The 23,223-nt window shown below is 36.0% G+C and overlaps 1 protein-coding gene across 1 annotated transcript; it reads left to right on the plus strand.

Moving 5' to 3' along the window:
- The first annotated feature begins 10,239 nt into the window (after positions 1–10,239).
- Positions 10,240–21,462, plus strand: LOC104211173 (ubiquitin-conjugating enzyme E2 28-like). The gene is made up of 5 exons (XM_009760182.2): positions 10,240–10,375; positions 10,487–10,599; positions 13,319–13,446; positions 20,417–20,521; positions 21,022–21,462. The coding sequence occupies exons 2-5, from the start codon at positions 10,530–10,532 to the stop codon at positions 21,163–21,165; spliced, it is 447 nt and encodes a 148-aa protein (XP_009758484.1). The 5' UTR covers positions 10,240–10,375; positions 10,487–10,529; the 3' UTR covers positions 21,166–21,462.
- The last annotated feature ends 1,761 nt before the right edge of the window (positions 21,463–23,223 follow it).

Consider the following 23,223-nt stretch of genomic DNA (forward strand, 5'->3'; position numbering starts at 1 on the left):
TCCGGGTAGTCTAGGACCCAAAAGCATGTTATACTTGGATTATTTGTAAACTTATTAACAACTAGAATTGCTTAAATCACATCGAATTAGTAAATGAATTTCTAAACTGATTAAGCTTCATTTTTCTTAAATCATTAAAAGAGAATTGGCTTTTATTGGAATAAAACATTTCCCGATAAACAATTAATTGGTTGTTTGACTGTGTGTATCTATATGTGCCCGCATCGCATGTATGATTCGCGAGCGGGGTATTTGTTTATTTATGTTGACCGCGTCGCAAGTATGATGCGTGAGTGGGGTAATAGATGCATCTATGGTTCGCGCCGTTCGACCCTCGGCAGTGCACATTTTACATTTCTGTTGGATCGGGCCGTACGACTTCGGCATGATTTGCGCATGCTTGTATTGCTTGCCTTGAAATTTATTGACATTGATATTTTCCCTCCCCGACTTAAGATAATTGAAAACTAATGGATTATGAATCTGGAGACTTTTAATATAAAAAAAGGAACTTTCACCTGTTCGTGACTTACTTGAAAATACTGTCATTCTTAATAAATCCATGATTATCCGCATTAATAGTATATCATTATTGGACCACTAGTAAGTGTCGAAGTCGACCATCTCCTCTCTACTTCTTCGAGATTAGACGGTATACTCATTGGGTACACATTGTTTTTGTACTCATACTACACTTTTGTGCATTTTTGTTGCACAAGCACATGCATCACTAGTGGCCTAGTGGGCGTAGCAGCATGACCAACATGGAGACTTAGGTGAGCTGCATTTCTGAGATGACCCGTAGCCAGCAAGTCTCTTTCAGATTACTGTATTTATTTTCTGTCCAATATTGTATTCCGAACGGTTATTGTATTACATTATTTCTTAGAAATTGCTCATGCACTTGTGACACCGGGTTGTGGGATGTCTATGTGTTTATTCAGTATTTTAAGATTGTTAACGGTATCATTATCTACTTAGTGAAATTAATTATTTATTATTTAAAAGTTTAAAAGTTTAAAAAAGGAATAATTTCAAAAATATCAAAACAAGAAATTACTAGTTATTCGGTGTAGGCTTGCCTAACAGCGATGTCCGACGCCATCACGACCCTTAGTGGATTTTGGGTCGTGACAACATGGTATCAGAGCACTAGGTTCCCTTAGGTCTCATGAGTCATGAGCAAGTCTAGTAGAGTCTCGCGGATCTGTACGGAGACGTTTGTACTTATCTTCGGGATGCTACAGGGCTGTTAAGAGTACTTTCCTTCTTGATTCCTCATCGTGCGATTTGATTCCTTGAGGCTTATGCCCTTGTTTCCTTCCTACTCAACCTTACACGATGCGAATTGCTTGTTATAAATCGAGAATTGAGGAATTGTAATGGTACTACAGACGTGGTGTGGGATGTTTCTCCTGGTATAGTTGATTGGGCTATTGTCGTCGCCTTGCGGAAGTATTTTTCTATCATTTCGGCTTGGCAGTTGGACTTCTAAGAGCTTAGAAGCTATGTACAGGTTGCTATGATGCTCACGATTGGTTATCGCACAGTAATGACTTGATAGCAGGATACTTGCCTATGTGTTGGGGCAGTGAATGATTTGAAAGGAAGCCTACTCAGTGCACGATCTAGAGATTTGGTATTTTATTCCCGATAGGGGAAAGGCAATCAGACTAAGAATGTTCTAATCTGGGTTAATGGAGTAACGAGACTTGGTATTTGCGAGCGTGGTAGAGTTTTCTTCTACGATAAGGTGTCGTTGTCCTTATTGAATGTGTTAAGTTCGCTGGTGTTATAGTTTCTGCGATTCGCCTTTGGGGTAAGACATTGTAAATAATATTGGAGAAACAAATGTTAAATATCACAGGATGCGGTAGTTTAGATCGAATCGGTATTTCTAATGTTGACGGCTCGAGAAAGATGATCTTTAGAAACGTTTGAAGTTAGTAGCGATTGTGGGTTCAAGTGCTACAAAGATAAATTTTATTTAAGGCAACAACTGAGCATCAAAGGACGAGGAAGGACATGTGTTAAGTGCCAGGTGGTGGCTAAAATTTCTAGAAGGCCATATATAAAAAGCAAAGGTCGAGTAGTCGATTAAAGGGATGAGTTCCGCCAAAGTGGCAGAGTTGTATATGGGCATTGTGGTAGGATGACTATGCACCTCAAGGAGAGTTTGGAATGACTTGGGAATTTTATTGATTGGTGATTGGGGTCTCCGGAGTTAATTTGAAGCATGGGCCATTATGCGGCAGAAGATTTGATATAACTGGAAGGAGCTGCTTGAAATGAAGAAGGATGCAACAAAACTTTGAATTGGAAGGATGTTGCCGCACGTTTAATTGATGTCCATGGGGGGTGAATGGACTTGTGCAGCTAGAGAGTGAGCTTGGACTCAAGATGGGTTACTAATATCATAGTGATTGTACCCCCGTGCAGCACCGTTGGGAGATGTTAGGAAGTGATTTCCACAGGTGGGTTATTCCCTGTGAGTAGGTTGGCGGTCGCGTGGTTGGCGAGGCTTATGCGAAGAATTCTATTGGTTATACAGCAAAGAGATCGGTCGTGCGAATGTGGTTGATGATTCAGAGTATAAAAAGGGGGTTTTACAGAAAGATTTCGAGAATTTCGGCAGTTGATTGTGCAAGGCTATGTCAATAAGAGGTTAAGAATCCTGGTGAACTCCAGAGTTGTGTAATAGTGGCTTCGAGCTAAGTGGGAGAGTCCCACCGCCTATGATTGGGTTGCATGGTTAACTACTTGCGAGGTTTTCGATTATTAGCATGTTGACAGGTTATTTCATCCATGGGAAAAGAACATAAGTGGTAATTTGAGCAAAGGAATTGTTAAAGGTGTGTTATGGTTAGCCTTATTGGCTCATGTTCAGACTTGGGGAAAGATTCAGGATTTATGCCTTGTATAGAAGCTGGTTTAAAGGGGAGTGATTCTGCCGGGTGCTTCGTCGAGAGTGTATTCATGTGATGGAAGATTCATAGAGTTGATTATATTTGAAGGCGAGTCAGAGCAGGTGGCTCTCAACAATGATCCTAGTGGATTTAAAGGGGTAAAGTGTGGTGCCTAATGATTTCGAGCCTGTAGGTATAGTTAAGAATCAAGCTTTTGTAGCAGCTTATGAGAAAAGGCCCAGAATGTTCTATGATATTTGACTTACAGTGTAGCAATTGGGAGGAAAATAAGGAAAGACTTCGGATTCGTAGAGGGATTATCAGAATGGGCATGCCAATTGGGAATGCGAATGTGCACACAAGGGAAATATGGAATGGTTCGTGGGATTTCAGACAACATGGTCTCGTGATTCAAGGTCACTCGGGATGAGTGCGGATGAAGTGTGTTATGTGTTGAATGGAATTGTTATTATCTCTACGGCAATCAAGGATAAATTGGAAGAAGATAGATTGGTTAGCCATAGTTGAATTGGCATATTGGTGGTGGCGATCAGTTCCCCCAGCGTGATCAAGTTGCGCAAGTGATTTGTGACGGTACGTGGTAAGCTTGTCGGCCGCCGTGATTGATGTTATTCAGAAGTATTCTACTATTATGGCCTTGTTATGTGTAGGCGGATCCCAAAAGGGTCATGGTGGTTTAGACCACTACTTGAGGATTTGAATGTACTACAGTTACAAGAATTCACTCGCGTGTAGCTATGGTCCTCTTGGAATGAGTTAGGTAAAAAGTTTCTATGTGATGAAGTGTTTTCCCTAATAGCAGTTTAGGAGTTATGATAAAATTCTTGTACTATCGTATATTGGCTTGTTAGATGCAGTGAGTGGCATGGAATTTGAAGTGAGGATCAAGTTTACAGTTCGTTGTTGACAAGGATGTCACGGGCTCGGATGAGCAGGAGGGCAGTTTCAATATTTAAAGTAAGTTGGTATTGTCTTTAACGTCACCTGAGATCGGTATTTTGTGGAAAGGGCTCTACATCATAGTTAAGGATTCTTGATCGCTTTTCAGCGTTAGTGCGACCTGGTTTGGAGGTACAGACCTGTTATCTGTTACAGAAGGTTGTGGGAGCATGCCCCACGGGAAGGGTGTATAAGTGTGGCATGTAGTCACTTGATGGGTTGGAGAGTAAACCAAATATGAAGATTGTGGTGATGCCGTTGATTTGGGAAATGATTCCTGGAGGGCACTTGAATTATTGAATTGTGGACCGTAGAGGGATTACTCCAGTTATGATGGTTGTTCCTGTGTGTTATGAGGAAAAAAAAGGAGTTATTATGGACCTTTGAAAGGTTATTAGCGTGGTTTAGTGCGGTCGGAATCAACTTGAGGTCTGTGGATGGATTTAAATGTGAATATGGGCTCTATATTAGGCCAGATGTGTTCATTTCAACCAAGCGCTCCTTATGAAAGAGTAGTCGAGGTGTTATTTTGTCGTCAGCTATTTCATGTAATGATGTATTGCACCGTGCGAGTTGTGAGACAGCTTGGTTAATTTCCTATGTGTTGAGGTTTCACGTAGAGATGATGTTATGTGAGCAGAGTGGCTTTGAGATTCAGATCGTATACCGCACCTCAGTTGTGCTTGAGTTTTGTAGCTTATGGCGCTATGTGTCTCCCCATGGATGGAATTATGCACTTAGTGTGATTGTGATCGATATTCGGTATTTTATTAAAAGGAGCAATCTAGCTCGGTGTGTATCTCCTTATGTGAGTTTTATGGGTGGATCGGGTGGCACGCCGCCATGGTTATATTGTTTGGATTGGGTTGCGCACCGCAACAGTGTGATGCTGAGTACAGTTCCCCGTATCTTTTTTCATGTGTTTTGTTTCCTATTTTCATGAGGACAGCTCATATTAGTTGTGTGTCCGCGTTGCATGTATGATTCACGAGCGGGGTGTTTGTTTAATTATGTTGACCGCGTCGCATGTATGATTCGCGAGTGGGGTGTCTGTTTAGCATGTTGACCGCGTTGCATGTATGATTCACGAGTGGGGTAATTGGATTTCCTTTTCGAAGTTTGCTTTCCTTTGTATCGCGTTCGACTGGGTAGCCTATTTGGCACATTGTGGCATCATATGAGACTTTTGGTCATGTCCAGGGTAGTTTATTTCCTGAGCAGTTTGTACTGGGTTAGACGAGATTGTTGGACTTAGGATCAGTGCAACCTGATTATATGAATTATATTAAGGAGCTAAGACCACTATTTGGTTCAGAATGGGGTGATGATTCCAGTTAGGAGCATAGACCCAATGAATTGTTGATTCAGCTGTGGTTATGAATTTTTACACATCTCATCCATCGTGTCGGTATTGTAAGAGTTAGAGCAAGACCTATGTAGGTCATGAGGTACAATGGGAGCATCAGATTCATGGAATTTCTATTTATTCGATCAGAGAATGTTATTGTGGTCCTGTGAGTAAAGCGATGAAGGGTATGAATTCAGCGAAGGTATGCAGTCATGTTCTGATACATCGTGTGGCGATTGATACAGTGTTTGTATGTTGGAACCAGGCCTGGCGGAGAATTCCGAATGTTGGAATTAGGGTCTAAGGCTTATATGCTTAAGTGAAAAAGGAAATCTTCAGAGTGATCAAGCAAAAATGCCCAACTGAGTTGTGACAGCAGGGGTAGGTGCTCGAGGTTTTAAACAGTGATTTCGGACAACTCCAGCGCAGTTTATAGCACGTTCGAGGACGAACGTATGTTTAAGTGGGAGATAATGTAACGACCCGACCGGTCGTTTTGAGCTCTAGTGCGTCGTTCAGCAGTCTGAGGCTACGAGCAGCTTCATTTCAGGTATTATGACTTGTACGCATGGTCGAAATTGAATTTTGGGAAGTTCAAAGTTGATTTGGAAAGCGAATTCACATTTCAGAAGCTTTAAGTTGGAAGAATTAACTAGGATTGGATTTCGGAGTAAACGACCTCGAAATCGGGATCTGAAGGTCCCAACAAGTTTGTATGATGATTTCGGACTTGGGCGTATGCCCGGATCGGGTTTTGGATGACCTAGGAGCGTTTTGGCGCCTATTGTAAAATTTAGTATTTTGGAAGAAATTTAATAAGTTTGGCTTGAAGTGCATTTCAGTGTTATCGACGTCCGTTTGGGATTCCGAGTCTGCGAGTAGATCCGTATGGTGATTCTGGAGTTGGGAGCGCGATTGGAAGTGAATTCGGAGGTCCGTAGGTCATTTTGGAGTCATTTGGCTAAAGATAGAATTTTTAAGGTATTTAAGAAGTTTGACCGAGAGTTGACTTTTTGATATAGGAGTCAGAATCTGATTCCGAAAGTTGGAGTAGGTCCATAATGTCGAATATGGCTTGTGTGCAAAATTTAAAGTCAATCGGGCGTGAATTGATAGGTTTAAACATCGAAAGTAGAAATTTGAAATTTTGAAGTTCATAAAGCTTGGATTGGAGGTCGATTTATGATATTAGCGTTCTTTGATATGATTTGAGGCCTAGACTAAGTCCGTAATGTATTTTGGGACTGGTTGGTATGATTGGTTGGGGTCCTGAGGGCCTCGGGTGGATTCCGGGTGGTTAACGGATCGAATTTGGAGTTTGAAGAAGAGCTGAAGTTGCTGGTTGCTGGTGTAACTGCTCCTGCGAGTCTAGGGCTGCAGGTGTGGAGCCGCAGAAACGGACCTATAGTCGCAGATGCGGTATTGGCGGAAGAGAGTTGGGACCGCAGATGCAGTCATTTGGCCGCAGATGCGGTAGAGAGGGCGCAAAAGCGGAAAAGGGGAGCCTGGTGAGATATCCGCAGAAGCGGTATAAGTGCCGCACCTGCGGAACCGCAGAAGCGGTCAAGGGTCCGCAGGTGCGGAAGTCGCTGGGAAGAATATTTTAAAAAGCGGGGTTGAGTTCATTTCACCCATTTTTCTCTACTTTGGGGCGATTTTGGAGGGCTTCAAGAGGGGATTTTCATATTAACGATAAGGTAAGCTATCCCCACCTATCTTGAGTTAAATACATTGATTATGTACGGATTTGAGCGTGAAGTTTGTAGAAAACTTGGGGTTTGAGGGAAAACCTAAAAAATTGATATTCTTGGAATTTGACCAGGATTTTGGGGATGAAATTGAGAGTAAATTATATATTTGAGCTCGTGAGGTTATGGGTAAAGTTTATCGTCGAAATTTTTTGGAATCCGGTCACGTGGGCCCGATGGCGTATTTGTCAACTTTTCGATCGGGGTTAGGGGTTGTTATAAATTGGATCATTAGGGGTAATTGAGTATATATTGATGGATTGGTATTATTGGCTAGTTTTGGAGTGTTGTGCATCAATTTGAGTCTTCGGAAGAGCATGGAATGCCGGTTATGGATCTTCGGAGCCAGGTGAGTCTCCTTTCTAACCTTGTAAGAGGGAATTGTCCCCATAGGTGAGTTAATTGGTTATGTGTTCCTAATTGTGGGGGCTATGTACGCACGAGGTGACGAGAGTCCGTGCCTAGCTACTATTATGCTATTGTCCGGGTAGTCTAAGACCCAAAAGCATGTTATACTTGGATTATTTGTAAACTTATTGACAGCTTGAATTGCTTAAATCATATTGAATTAGTAAATGAATTTCTAAACTGATTAAGCTTTATTTTTCTTAAATAATTAAAAGAGAGTTGGCTTTTATTGGAATAAAACATTTCCCGATAAACTCTTAATTGGTTGTTTGACTGTGTGTATCTATGTGTGCCCGCATCACATGTATGATTCGCGAGCGGGGTATTTGTTTATTTATGTTGACCGCGTCGCAGGTATGATGCACGAGTGGGGTAATAAATGCATCTATGGTTCGCGCCGTTCGACCCTCGGTAGTGCACATTTTACATTTCTATTGGATCGGGTCATACGACCTTGACATGATTTGCGCATGCTTATATTGCTTGCCTTGAGATTTATTGACATTTATATTTTCCCTCCCCAACTTGAGATAATTGAAAACTAATGGATTATGAATCCGGAGACTTTTAATATAAAAAAGGAACTTTCACTTGTTCGTGACTTACTTGAAAATGCTGTCATTCTTAATAAATCAATGATTATCCGCATTAATAGTATATCATTATTGGACCACTAGTAAGTGTCGAAGTCGACCATCTCGTCTTTACTTCTTCGAGATTAGACGGGATACTCATTGGGTACACGTTGTTTTCGTACTCATACTACACTTCTGTGCATTTTTGTTGCACAAGCACATGCATCACTAGTGGCCTAGTGGGCGTAGCAGCATGACCAACACGGAGACTTAGGTGAGCTGCATTTCCGAGACGACCCGCAACCAACAAGTCTCTTTCAGATTACTGTATTTATTTTCTGTCCAATATTGTATTCCGGACGGTTATTGTATTACATTATTTCTTAGAAATTGCTCATGCACTTGTGACACCGGATTCTGGGATGTCTATGTGTTTATTCAGTATTTTAAGATTGTTAACGGTATCATTATCTACTCAGTGAAATTAATTATTTATTGTTTAAAAGTTTATAAAAGGAATGATTTCAAAAATATCAAAACAAGAAATTACTAGTTATTCGGTATAGGCTTGCCTGACAACAATGTCCGGCGCCATCACGACTCTTAGTGGATTTTGGGTCGTGACAATAAAGTTACAAATTAATGAAAAGCCACATAACGTAATAAAACTATATATTAGATTAAAAAATAGCAAAGTTATATTAAATTATTAAAAATTTACTATTAGAAAGAAAGGGAAAGACAATTTGAATTTGAGATTAGAAAGTTCTTAAAACTATGTTGAGAAAGCTCAAACTACGGAGAATACCACGAAATTGAAGTCTTATTTATGAAAAATAAAAAAACAAATACATATTTAAAAATACATAATATAGGTACTAATGAAAATTAGGAATTAAATTTGAATCTTAAAACTAAAAAAGAAAAAAAATTACGTAAAGAAATAAAATGACAGTGAAAATATTACTACAACATTTAGATATAATGTATTCAAATAATTAAAAAAATATTTTCCTATGATTAATATCTGAATTGAATGCAGTTATTTTAAGTTTGAAAGCATAGCATAATATTTTGAAAATGCGGTCCAATTTACAACATAGAATGATAAGAATTATTTAAATTTAAGATGAGATTTTTTTATTTCATAATTTTTTTTTATTTTTGAAAATATCATGTAAAGAAATAAAATAGTAAAAATATTAATACAATATTTAGATATAATGTGTTCAAACAACTACGAAATATTTTTCTATGATTAAATTAAAATTTTAAAAATATAAATTAATTTCTAATATAGGTAATTTTACTAATAATAATTAAAAATTAAATTTGTATCTTAAAGCTAAAAAGAAAAGAAAATTTAACTGCATCTAATACAAAAAATAATTGTAAGAGAACTCACTATTTGGAACGTAATAATCAAATAACTTATGTATTAATATCTTAGACTAATTCAAAGTTACAATTTAAAATAAAATATGATATTATTTTGGTTATATGTAAAATATTAATATAAAAACTATTTAAAATATAGTAGGGAAGAAATGTATAAAAAAAATAAAGGTAGTGTGATTTATACTTTAAATTAATTGAAAAATAAATAATTAAATTATATTTAAAAATATTATCGATAAATTTAAATGATTAAAAAATTCCGAATAAGAGGATACAAGCATAAAAATATACCAAATTTATATTTATTAAAGACTATTAAAAAGATAATAAACAAGATATTGATTAAATTATTAAGCTAATAAAAAATTATATGATAGTATAATAATATTAAATAATAAATAATACAATAACTATAAGAAAAGAATAAAAATAAAAAAGAATTTGCATAAAATGATGTGATGAATAAGACATATTTGACTTTCAGTCAAAAACAAAGTGATAATAAGATTTTTTTAAAATAATATGATATATTGTGCTCAAACAACACAGATCACAAGACATATTTAGTATTTTTTAATATTGATATCAAATTAAAATACAAGTACTAAAATCAAGGGATTAGTCTGCTACAAATAAAATAAAAGTTGTCTACTACGAGATTTGAATAATAATTCCATATCTTGCTTCAAAATTAATATCTAATGTTATATACTAATTTTTATATGAACGGTTTATATTTTAAGGTTATTTACACATAATTCAAACAACATAGATTACAATTTGATATAATTTGTGTCCGCACATCGCACGGGTACTAATAGTAATTTACACTTATAAAGAACATATTAATCTAATTTTATTCGGTTAATGAGTCCCTATCAAACTCAAAGCAGCCAGAGACATTAAGGTAGGTCCCGACTCACTTGCCATTCCTTTATTTCCGCGTTAAAGAAAAGAGGCATGAAAACAACAACAAAGCACTGAAGAAAGAATCATAGATTTCTACTATTTTTCTCCGTACTGTCAAATCAGGTAATATTCACGCGTCTATTTCTTTATATATATATATATTTGCCAGATTCTGTTATTTTTCCTCCATAAAATTTCATGTTCTGCGTCTTGTTTACATTGTTGTTTGGTTAGATCTCTTCATTTTGCTAGGGTTTTTTTCTTCGCTCTCTCTCTGATGGCTTCGAAACGGATATTGAAGGAGCTTAAGGATCTCCAGAAAGATCCTCCTACTTCTTGCAGTGCCGGTATCTCTTCTTCTGTTTTATACAATTCTTATATCATTTCTTATATGCCTTTTTAATTATGATGTCCGGTGTTTCTCAGTGTCCGAGATTTATAGTTTGTAATATTAGATTAAATTATTCGTATTGGAATGAAATGGGCCTGAATAGAGTGGGATGAATACAAAGGATTACTATAATCGGCCCTATCTAATTTCGGATTGAGGTGTGATTTTATTTATTTTGTAATTGTGTGATTTTATTTATTTTGTAATTTTCCTTGGGTTTGCTAGTTGATCTCTGGTATCTCAATGTACATGGTGCCTGTGAGAGGCCGATGCAGTGCGTCTCGGCACCATATTTTTGACACAGAGCATAAATTTATGTGTAAATCTCCACTAAACTTGCAACAATTAGTAGATATGAATCCATGATTTAAAAGTACAATTGGTTTAATGCGAAAACTCTTAAAGGTTGACCACCACAACAACAACAAAAACCTAATAAAATATCACAAGTAGGGTCTTAGGAGGGTAGTGTATGTGCAGACCTTACCCTTACCTTGTGAAGGTAGACTTAAAAGGTTGAACACATACAACTTAAATCTTGGATCCATCTCTAGTGTTTGTTGTTGTATTTAGGTATGTATCTTGCATACATGTGCAATTCAATTAAGATTGTATGGTGCATTTGTGAAATGGAAGGCCGTTTCTGATCCGAGCTAAGTTATCTTAGGGTAACTAGCCTGCCTGGATTTGATGCTTTTGGATAGAATATGTTTGTATATGAGGGAGGCAGAGTTTCTATTACCACTAAACCTAATCATGTTGTAATTGAAATTTGTCCCTGCACTGTTTTTCTGAACCCTTGAAACATCTAACATATGCTGTCTTACAGAAAGCATCTGATCAAACTAAAGATAAGTTCATAAGCAGAATCGGTTTATGCCTTAATTTATTTCCCAATACTAATTGCAGTGGCACTATATGTATTTTTTTTAGGTAAGGGAGCGGTTCTGTATGTATATATATTATTTGATACATATTTTATTTTCGCATAAAATTACGCTAGAACATGCATGTTATTTCCCATTTGGCCATAAAATCTGGGAGTATTTTGTCAGATTTTATTTTCAAATATTTGTTTGTTTATACTTTATAGATTTTAACCATTTTTTGGCAGATTTTGAAAACAAAATCTTCAAATCCGAAAAACAACTCTAGATTAATTTTTGAAGTTTTAAATACTCATAAACTTCAAATTCTTTCAAGTAAAATGCGTGTCCAAACACAATTTTAACTTTCAAAAGTTATTTTTCATCTTATCTTCAAATTTTTATTTTTTTTCAAGTTTTAACCAAACCTATGTCCAAACGCTAGCGTCAATTGTGTTTTTTGGTTTATGCTATAAACTAGAAAGGAATGTAACTTATAAAAAAAACAGGAAATTGAAGGAAATGTAAGTTGGTTTATCTTGTGGTACTTTTTTTTCCCCGGGTAGTGTGATACTTCATCATTCTGTGTTTTGTTTCTCAATATTTAACCTAAACAGTTTAATCTCCAAGCTTTTTGGCCATCTACCTTTAATCGATGCAGATGAAAATCACTTTCTTATACTGTATGGCTTCATTTTATCAATACAATCTCGTGTTTACTGATAAAAAAATCACTTTCTTATATATATATATAACACAGGCGAAGTGGGCAATTAGAGTTTTTGGTTTTAGTGTCGAAGGCTGTATTCTTGTTGTGATCAGCTTTTCATGGGATCGGCTATTACTGAAGTGTGAGTTTGTCCGTTTTGTAGCTTTATTTAGAGGATCACTTGTCTGTATTTTGGTGTCCTTGTGGCAATGTAGTATAGTGAGGTTACTAGTTGGGTTTTGTAAATTGTAAACTTAGTTGAATAATCCCTATTGCTTCAGTCAGTTACTTTTGAGCTCCAAAGAGCAATTCTCTCTCCACAGGTCTAAGGCCACATCTCGATTTCACTCCTTATGGTATCTGGTAACTTTACCTTTTCAAAATTTATAGTACATTAGCTCTTCTATCTTGTGCAGCCCAAATATATGTTGGCAGAGTGCTCTACCTGATTCTCATGGAGATAGGAAAGCTTTTCTTTAGTGGTTTTATTTATTGTCCATGACTAGGCTTCTTGTTGATTTTTATTTTAATAAATATTTCAAACTAAAATAACAAGTGAGAAATTGTGGCACAAAAAGGTTTAGACGCGAGGGTTTTGTCTAATGGTTTCTCTTGGCAGAGCTTATGCAATGACTAGATTAATTCTTTTTAAAGTATTTGACTAGAATAATTACTTTGTCATGTACTCTGTTAATTCCTCCAAGTTTCCTAGTTTTGGTATCTATACCGTCATGTCAGTTACCTTTGAAGTTGCTTTTCGGATCTTTTTATTTGAATCTAAGCCTTGTGATAATTGATAGTCCATGTCAAGACATCCTACAGATGTTATTTTGCCTATATTATGATTTAAGTCCGTTACGCCTGTTGTACTTTCATCTAGTTTCCTGATATGTGATTCTAGTTTTCAATTGGTTTCAACTTCCACGTTTGCTTGATGGAAATATTAAATTAAAATACAGGAGACTGTAGTTTCTTTCAATTTTAGTGGTAGGGTATTAGCAATGCTATGCACATGTTCTTGTATCTTATAAAAGGGAATAACTATGTCATTCATGACTTCATGTTTTTTAACTTCCTAACTTCCTATACCATGTTTACAGGCCCTGTTGGAGAGGACATGTTTCACTGGCAAGCTACAATAATGGGCCCTCCAGATAGCCCCTACACCGGGGGTGTATTTTTAGTCACTATCCATTTTCCTCCTGATTATCCATTTAAACCTCCTAAGGTATGAGAGATATCTCAACTTGATACCGTTCTATTCAGTTTTGAATTGTAGCACAGTGTTGAATTTTTGAATGTCTTCTCTGGCTTTGGACAAATATACTCAATGCTTGTAATTGGGTGCATTCTTTTTGGCCATTGGAGCCTGCAAGAGAAGTTTGTGTAACAACAAATTTCGTGCCTAAAAAATAATCAAGACTAGAAATTGCATAACAAATGTAGTATTCCAAATATTACAATCTCTAGAATTTCTTCAATTTGAAGAGAAATTATCATCTTATTCTTTTTTCCAACTGTTAACTCACGGGATTGAAACTTAATCTTAAACTTGAGGTTAGATATTAGATCTTAAAATCATGAGATCTTAAAATCATGCCTTTTCACCTGAGTAGTGAAAAGGATATATTTTTTTGCTTTGATTTGAATCACTGATCAATTAGATTGAAGCAGTGACAAGGTCACATCTGATATTCCAAAACATGTCAATTAGCATGTGGCGCACTTTCGTTAGCCTTTTGATTTGACTTGGCATGCCACGTCATGATCCTATTGACTCCTTATTTGACTTTGCATGTCATGTAATTTGTCACATGGCACAAATTTAGGCCTCTATAATAAGAGAAACATTATGGCTAACAAAGTAGACTCGTCATTTGAAGTCTAAATAAATGGACCAGCCTAAATAATTGAACTTCTTAATTAGATCCATGTATATTGGACCTGAATAAACATCCGATTTATTGGCTCACAATATTTACTTGGACTAATATGTCTTGAATTTATAATATAGTCCAAATTATTTTATGAATTTGAGTCTAATAAAATTTAAATGCCTGCAAATGCCCCATACCTCAAAATTTTGTCGAGGTGTAGACTTGTCGAACATGAAAGATCAGGCTTGAAGTAATTTTTTTTTGTTGATAGTGTTGTCCGGGCCAACTTGCATGTACCTCAACTATTCTAGTGGGTATTTGCTACCTCCCACCAGTAGAGGCATCGAGTAACTCTCTCTACCCAGGATTAGGGAGATAGGAAGAAATTACCTAGTGTTTTTTTGCGTGCATGTGATTTGAACCTGAGACCTCATGATTCTCCTACTACATTGCCATTAAATCACACCCTTGGGTTTTAGGCTTGAAGTAATTGCTTTGTTTATGTATGCCTCCTGCATCCATGAGAGGAATTGGCTGATTATAAAGCAAAATTTTATAGTCTTACTTCTGGATTAAAGCCTTAATTAAGGCCTATTTCATCCTCTTTATATTTGTAGGATGGCAAATATAATTTGACTTTGTTTAGGAGACAAACAACCACCAAAGTACCTCTATATAAATAGGCTTTTGGTCTTGATTTTTCTCATCATTGATTGAAGGCTTTCAAGCAATGTAGCATGTTGATAAGCTCTAATATTCTAACAAGTAAATTTTCTTCTTTTTCTTTTCTATTTTTGCCTATTTTTTATCGCTCAATGCACCTATGGTAGAAAATTTATATCTTAATGTAGGAATGTCCAAATCATAAGCCGTTTATTTTTTTCAGAAACTAGACTTTAAGGGCTACAACATATCCAAAATTCAGAGCTAGACTCATAATTTTAAGAAATCAACCTTGAAATTATGAAATCCAAAATTCAGGGCCTAGCTCAAGTGGCAAAGGGTGGTGGATTTGTATCTTAGGTCACAGGTTCAAGCCCCCACACCATGCAAAGCAAAGCCTGGTATTTAAGTGGAGAAGGGTAGAGGGACGGGCCCATTATCCACCGAGTTTCGAAGGCTGCGGTTGGTCCAAAGGATCGGCCCCAAACGGATTTCTCGGTCATAAAAAAAAAAAAAATTAAGAAATCGACCTTGATATTTACATTGTGCGCGCCTTCACCAAAAAAATTATATCTTGATGTAGGAACATTCAAATCACAAATCATTTTTTTGTTGCTAAAAAGAAGATTTCAAGGGCTACAACATATCTAAAATTCAAAGTCAAATTTCTTCTAGATTAGGCTTGGTAATTTTTTTGAAATCGACTTTAGATTCGATATTCAGTTTGGAACGATGTCACCAGAAAAATTATATCTTGACAGTCGACGTAGGAGCATCAAATCCAAATATGTATCGTTTGCTAGAAAGTAGACTTCAAAGGCAACACGCACACCAAGAATCTTCAAATCACATGAATTTGTTTAGGTGAATTTTCAAACTTGACTACAGTATGTGATTTTTTTTTTTTTACTTTGGACAACAGGCTTAGTGAATCTACCTTGCAAACTTGATAAAGAACTATCTTTCTTCCTCTACTGTTTCATTTGTTTCTTATAATATTTTCTTTGTAGGTAAAAAAGGAAAATTTTTAGTTCAAAGAGATGACCCATGAAGATTTTAGTTTTAGGATCTAAGGGTCGAAAACTATCCCTGCCTTACTATTTCGGCTATATTTTTTTAAAGTCAAACAGGCGTAGTACAAGATGAATTTCACCAATGCTTTAAATTTTTTGCACTTGAGCCTCTTTCTCCATCCACGATTTTACTAGTGATCCGTCTGAAGCAAAGACTTTACACTATATAAGCCGAAGAGTTATTCATGATTTGAGGAAGTCCTCTTAAGGCGTATGGGATAGACAATGTCCCGGTTTCAAGATCATGATTGTTAGCTCTATCTTTCTAAGTCATAAGCATTGTTTCGTGTAACTTGAATATGGTTTACTTTAGAGACTCAACATCCTTTTCCTCTAAGACCCAAGCTTAAATACCTTATAATTTCAGACCATAAGGTTAACAAGGTTAAAACTAGATTGTTAGTTGATACGCTATTATTCGGCTAACATACAACGAGGTGCCCATCTTTGAGGAATCCATCTTTAGTTCCTAGATTGGAATCTTGAATACACCAGCCGCACGTCTTAGACGTGAATTCTTCGTTTCCACAATCATCATGTTAAGAATGTTGCAAGTTTCCCCGGGGCGACAAATCATCAAAGGCTATGCTTATTTGGGTGATGCCTTAACATTCAGTGACGTATTTTATTACATGCTCGACTATTGGGAGTGGGCTGAAGATGTCCTTATTAGGAGTCACCGGTCCTTGAGAGTAACCAAAATTTATGTTGTATATGTTTCACTATTTACTTATGATCGAATACAAACATCATGCAACCTTTATGCTAGACTTGGTGTCCTCGTACAAGTACGTTGCTCACCTCAGCTACAGAGCTATCTATATCATTTGGGTTCTTATGCACGATTAATAGTCTGATAATAGCGGGTTTTTCTGATGGGAAGTTCGTGCCAAATGCTTTAGAACTTGCAGGCGCATATGACGAGGAGAAAAGGTTCTCCCTCCCGCAAGCTTATGAGAAGCTATTGGATGCCTGATAACAACTTCGAGAAGGAAACCATGACAATTCAAACATTCCTGTGAGGAATTGGATAGAGCTTTGGTGCAAGAAAGCTGTAAAGTATGAAAAATTTCCATTGAGAAAAGAAAAGAAGCCTACTCGACTTAATTCAACGCAGAATTCAGTCGAGATCCTGCTATGGGCAGGCTATCAATCATGAATTAGTCCCAAAGTGATATAAATAACTCTTTAACTGAGGGTGAGCATTATATTTGTAAGAGGACACCAAGCTTTACAAAAAGCTTGCATGACATTCGTAGTCCATTATAAGTCAATAATGAAGCATCTACAATATCAAAAACATAAATTTTGTTCGTCTTCAAGGTTGGATAGCTCTTGCTAAGAATGTCTTTATCCCACTTCCAATAGTCAGTAATATAATGAAATTCACCATTGAATTTCAAGGCATCACTCTAATAAGCCTCTCCTTTGATAATTCATGACATTCACAACAAGATGATGAAGGGAGCGACAATTCATGTTTTGGACGTACGACTGTTGTATTCAAGAGTCCAATCTAGCAAACAAGACGAATTCCTCATAGGTGGCCATGTAGCTGCGTATTGTACTGGCTGACTAATGACGCGTCAACTAACAATCTATCTTAACCTTGTTGTCTTTTTTATCTAAAATTTTAAAAGTATAAAGCTTGGAAGAAAGAGGATGTCGTTATTCCGAAGTGAACCATCAAGCTGCATGAAAAAATGCTTATAAAGGTAAAAATAACAATGGTGATATTGGAGCCGAGACATTATCCATCCCATACAGCCTCAAGACCGATTTCTTCATAACATATACTCCCTCTGTTTTAATTTAGATGAGGTAGTTTGGCTCGGTACAAAGTTTAAGGAAAAAAAAGACTTTTGAAATTTGTGGTCTTAAAAGCTTAAGGGGTAAAAACTTTGTAGGGCCATGACATTTCTGTGGTTATAAAAGCTTCACATCAAGGGTAAAATGGGTAAAATGAAGAGTTTAAAGTTGAATTATTTCCAATTTTAGAAATTTTTCATTCTTTTGGAACGGACTAAAAAGGAAAGTGTGTCATCTAAATTGAAACAGAGGGAGTACTAGTCTTCGACTCAAACAATGTAAGTATTTGCCTCGACTAGAGTAGGAGTACAATATTGGATGAAGTAAGAACCTCAAGTGCTAAATTCTTAAAGCGTGGATGAAATTCATCCTCTGCTACGCTTTAAATTTGACTTCAAAAATAAATATATTGAAATCTTGTGCACCTTAAGACCAGTTTCTTCATAGATTACATCTTTGAAATGTTCTTCGATTTCCAATCTTATTTGGTTTTTTTTGGGGGGTGGGGGTGGGGGTGTAATTTTTGCCTGCTTCTTAAAACAACTTCATAGATTGCGTGTTTGAAAAGATCTTCAATTTGCCATAATTGTCGTCCCTTGAACCCTAAGACTAGCTTTTTCATAGGTACAAGAAAAATAATATAGGTAACAAAAGATAACTCAAGTTGATGAATGATATCTGTCAAGTTCGCAAGGAAGGTTCGTGAAGGCTTTATCCAAAGTCAAAACCGTTCCAGATTTTAACGTCAAATTCGAAAATTCTCCCTAGACCAATCCAGTGTGATTTAAGCTAAATTCGTGATGCAGGTGTAACCCTTGGAGTCTTTTTTCTAGCAAACAAAACAATTTGTAATTTGGATGCTCCTACGTCGAGAAATAATTTCAAAATCTAAAGTTGATTTCAGATTTACTTGGCTTGAAGGAATTTGACTTTGAATGTTGTATTTGTAGTCTTCTTTCTAGCAAAAAAAAAAAATTCCAGATTTGTTATTTGGTGGATGTCTCTACATCAAGATATAATATTTTTTCGGTGAAGTGCGCAAATCTAACACTATTAGCAAGTTAGAATTTAAGGCTGATTTCAGAAAATTACCTGGGACGATCCTGAAGGAACGTAACTCTTAATTTTGGATATGTTGTAGCTCTTGAAGTCTAGTTTCTGAACAAACAAACTTTTGATTTGGATATTCGTATACCAAGATATAAATTTTCTGCCACAGGTGCGACAAGCTATAAAAACGTGGCAAAGATAAAAGAGAAAAAAGTTTACCTGTTAGAATATGGAGCTTCTCAAGTTACTACGTTGCTAGAAAGCTTTCAATCGGTGAGGAAAACTAAGACCAAAAGCCTCTTTATATAGAGATACCCTAAACGATTTTTTGTCTCAAACAAAGTCAACTTATATTTGCTCTCCTAAAAGAATTATACTTGCAAGGGCAGTGCGCATAATTTGTGTCATAGATGGATATCTATGGTGGTATTGTATCCTAACACAATTCTAAAAATTAATGGAATGTCTTGAATACTACTTTTAGGAGAGGGCCCAACTAGAGAAATGATCTGTGGAGCTTGGAACATTTGAATGGGAGGATCCCTCTTTAATTAATTACTCAAAAGAATAAAGACTTTTGTTTCTTAGTCTTTTCTTGAAGAAGTTAAAGCTGATTATTAGGTGCTTTCACGTGTGAGCCTTATGTGATGTGTATTGTGCCTTAATTAAGGCTTTGAAGTAAGACCATTATATTGGTTTATAATCAGCTAAACCCTCTCTACAGGCTTATTTTTTTCAACTGTAAGGGTATAAAGGGGCCATTTTTACATGTCAATTTGTTTAAAACATTCCACGGGCTCAAAATGGAGACGTGCAATTTTGCAACGTCAGAAACTTGTGCTCACAAGACACATATCTATCATGTTGGGGTGCCCAATTGATCACTAGTCCCGTGCCAAGTTTAAGGGTCTACCAGTGTCTAATATATTGGCTCATTTGGACTAATATGTTATGAATTTAAAATGTTGTCCACACTATTTTATGAATAGAAATCCAATAAAATTTAAATGCCTACAGTTAGTTTCTGAAGTTGACTGATCGTGTATCAGTAAGGGAGCCTCTAAGCCTCTACTGGATTTACTTATTTTACTATTCTTAATAACATGTCTCTTTAATTGAGATGTCAACTTTTCAAATTGATCAGTAACATGGTTGATGTTAATAGAGCACAATTATATGGGAGCTATGATGTGTTGGTTAGCATTTTTCCTCCTGGGAGCTATGATGCACTAATTAGCATTTTTGCATGCTTCTTTTCTTAGATATTGTTGGTGCCAGATATGGCCATCGGAGAGGAACTCATAATCCGTCCTTATCTATTTTACACTTTATGCTAAATGAATGAATTCGTTTAGAGTCATGTAAAGGAACTCCTGATAAGTATTTCATGTATAGATGTCCTGAGAAACACTAGGATCTTCTGGGTTTAACCTTAAATCTTTTTACCACCTGTTAACCAGTAAAGCAAGCGGCACAAAGTGCGAAGCTTAAGATTTTTTTTTTGTTGGGGGGGGGGGGGGGGTTCTTGACCATTCATATTTGGTACATCTTTTTTGACAAGGTGTGCGTTATTGTAACTCATAAAAGAAAAGAGGTTTAGCAAACTAAAAGAAAAGAAAAGAGGATGTAAACTATTGACATTATTTATCAGCTTGTAAACTGTATGTGACTATTTTCCTAGTAGACATATTGTTTTACATATAATGGTTAAATAAAATCTTTGCAGGTTGCTTTTAGGACAAAAGTTTTCCATCCAAATATTAATAGCAATGGAAGTATATGCTTGGACATATTGAAGGAGCAATGGAGCCCTGCCTTGACTATTTCTAAGGTTCCTTCTTAACTTTCAACCTTGTTTTTTTTTTTAATAATAGGAACTATTTTTTTTTTAAATTTATTAATTGTTTTAATTTATTCTAATAGGAGCTACTTAATACTCAAACATAGGTAAGTCTTGGACTGTCATGGTATCGTGAGTCCTTTTAATCAAATTTATATGCCTTCAGCTAACATATCTGAAGGATAGGAAGTAAAATTATTGACTGATTAGTAAAGGAAATATTTAACTGGAGTTACAAATAAGAGGTGAGTTATTCCTTTGGCTGTTGCCCACTTTTCTTTTTATCTTCTGCGAGTAATGGTGGAAACAGTTCAATACTATATAAATAAAGCCCTTCAGCTGGAAGAATAGGTTCCTTGATGGTACCATTAGTTGTTTCCACGGAATTATGCATTTTCTCACAAAGAGGTTTTTACCATGTTTGACATTCACAAAATATGTCCATGTGCATATGTTTCTTAAGGTGGGAAATGTTTCTGTTTTACCTTCAGGTTTTGCTTTCAATATGTTCACTTTTGACGGATCCAAATCCTGATGACCCCTTGGTGCCTGAGATTGCTCATATGTACAAGACGGACAGGGCAAAATACGAAACAACTGCCCGGAGTTGGACCCAGAAGTATGCCATGGGTTAAACCGTTACCTATGGCACTTGAATTTATGTAAAAAGAAAGAATGCATCTGTCCTCTACTTTTTATACAAGAAGTGTAGAATAGCATTGAACAATGCCTGTGGAGGAATGTTGATGCTTTGAATTTGTTTATATAGATACTAATATTTGAAGAAATCTTGGAAGTGTTTATTTATATGGTTTAGGATTGTAACAATTGGTTTCAACCATCTATTTCATGTAAAACTTTTCACTAAATGTCTCTATAACCTAAGTTCCGCCAATATATTGGTTGATTGGGACTAATTTGTCTTCGAGAAATGTTGAGCGCCTCTGCAATCTTAGCTATATTCTTGAGGTTCGATTTCTTTATCCTGCCATGATTAGTTTAGTATCATAAATTTAGAGTGACACCTATATCATTATGAAATTAAGTCTGATCTCATCTTGGGCTATAAGAAAAAGCACTACGAGAGAATAAAATTGGATTGATTATGCTTTCAAACAAGAGAGAATACCAGTTTTGCTTTATTCTTGAGTATAAGCCAAGCACTATCTAGTTTCAAAATGGAGAATTTTGGAGCTTGACTTAAATTTGAGATTTAGCATTACCATTCGTAAATTTGTCTCTTTGTTTATCAATCAGAGAAGTTGTGACAGCCACCAATATTAGGTCTATACTGAATCCTCCCAGCTCAGAGAAACAACTTTTTATTAAGAATATAGACCTAAAGTCTAACTCATCATAATATCTAGAATCATATTAAAAATAAAATAAAAAAAAACTCATTCCAGAGCATAAACATCATAACATGGGCTTAACATTGTAAATAAAAAAAAGTGAATGAGTTTGGCTCTGATACCATGTTAAGAATAAGTTTAACATTGTAAACAAAAAATATGAATGGGTTTGGCTCTGATACCATATTAAACAAAATAGACTTAAGACCCGTTTGACCATAGATTTTGCCAAAATACATTTGGGTTTCATATGACAAACACATGTTTGGCCATATATTTTCCCTACATTTTGGGCCAAAACATCACCATTACGTTTTTTAAAAATTGCCTCAAACTTTTGTATTTTATAAAAAAGCCTACATTTATTATTTTGTAACAATATTGCTTTGTCTTCTCGGTCATCTAATAGTGTATCATGTAGTTCATTATAAAAATGATAATTTTGTATCAAATTTATTTATGTTTAGGACTATGATTTGCGAAAATATAATGAATGTTATTGATAATGGTAATGTTGGGTATTTGTAATAGTTTTTAGAACTTGTAGGTTAAGTCATGTTTCATGTTTTTCCAAAATAAATTTGGAAATTATGTTTTGAAACTGATGTCCAAACATATTTTCATCTTCAAACCAAACTTCACCCAAATCGGATTTTTCAAAACAAATTTGAAAATCTATGGCCAAACACTAGCTTAGACTTAAGTGCTTAACTCAATCGTAGAATTTGATTGTTACCGTCTGGTCTGATGGGACATACCTGTGTGGGGTAAATGAAAATTCAAAGAAAAAAAAAGAAAAGATAGAAAGAGATAAGAGTCAAGAAAAGTAGGCCGCCACAATATGAAAGAAAGAATTTGGCGCACAGTTTGTGGTGCCGTTCTGCCGCATATTTACTGTTACGCAACGCTTTCCTGATGTTCTTTGGAAGGGCAACGTAAGGCTAAGCAACCGATGTCAGTGTAGTTGTTGTCCGCCAATGAGGTCCCCTCCGCACGCTAGACTAGATTGTCAGTGCCGTGCGGGAAAACCAATGTCACGAGCAATTGCGGAAGCTGAGAGAGAATTGGGTTTTGAATGCTGATGATGATTTTATTGATGACTGAAATGCTGATTACAAAGATGCGGTGTCGAGGGGGAGAGACACCAGAAAAATGCTTGCTTGAAAATGTTTGATTGTTTGGTCCCCCTTAATAATAATTAAAAAAAATAAACTAACATTACATGACTAGTCCTAATAAAGCTGTTGAAGCACACTGAAATGGAAATGATGTAAACTAGTCTATAATTACAATGAAAAGGACTTAGTTTATTACAAGGTAGAACTAAGTCCGATGGCAGCA

The sequence above is a fragment of the Nicotiana sylvestris genome, chromosome 8 (genome assembly GCF_000393655.2).
Source record: "Nicotiana sylvestris chromosome 8, ASM39365v2, whole genome shotgun sequence".
Lineage (NCBI taxonomy): Eukaryota > Viridiplantae > Streptophyta > Magnoliopsida > Solanales > Solanaceae > Nicotiana > Nicotiana sylvestris.

Coding starts and splice junctions, on each gene's coding strand:
- LOC104211173 (XM_009760182.2), top strand. CDS start 10,530: ATGGCTTCGAAACGGATATTGAAGGAGCTTAAGGATCTCCAGAAAGAT. Junction 10,600..13,318: donor TCCTACTTCTTGCAGTGCCG/GTATCTCTTCTT, acceptor CCATGTTTACAG/GCCCTGTTGGAGAGGACATG. Junction 13,447..20,416: donor ATCCATTTAAACCTCCTAAG/GTATGAGAGATA, acceptor AAATCTTTGCAG/GTTGCTTTTAGGACAAAAGT.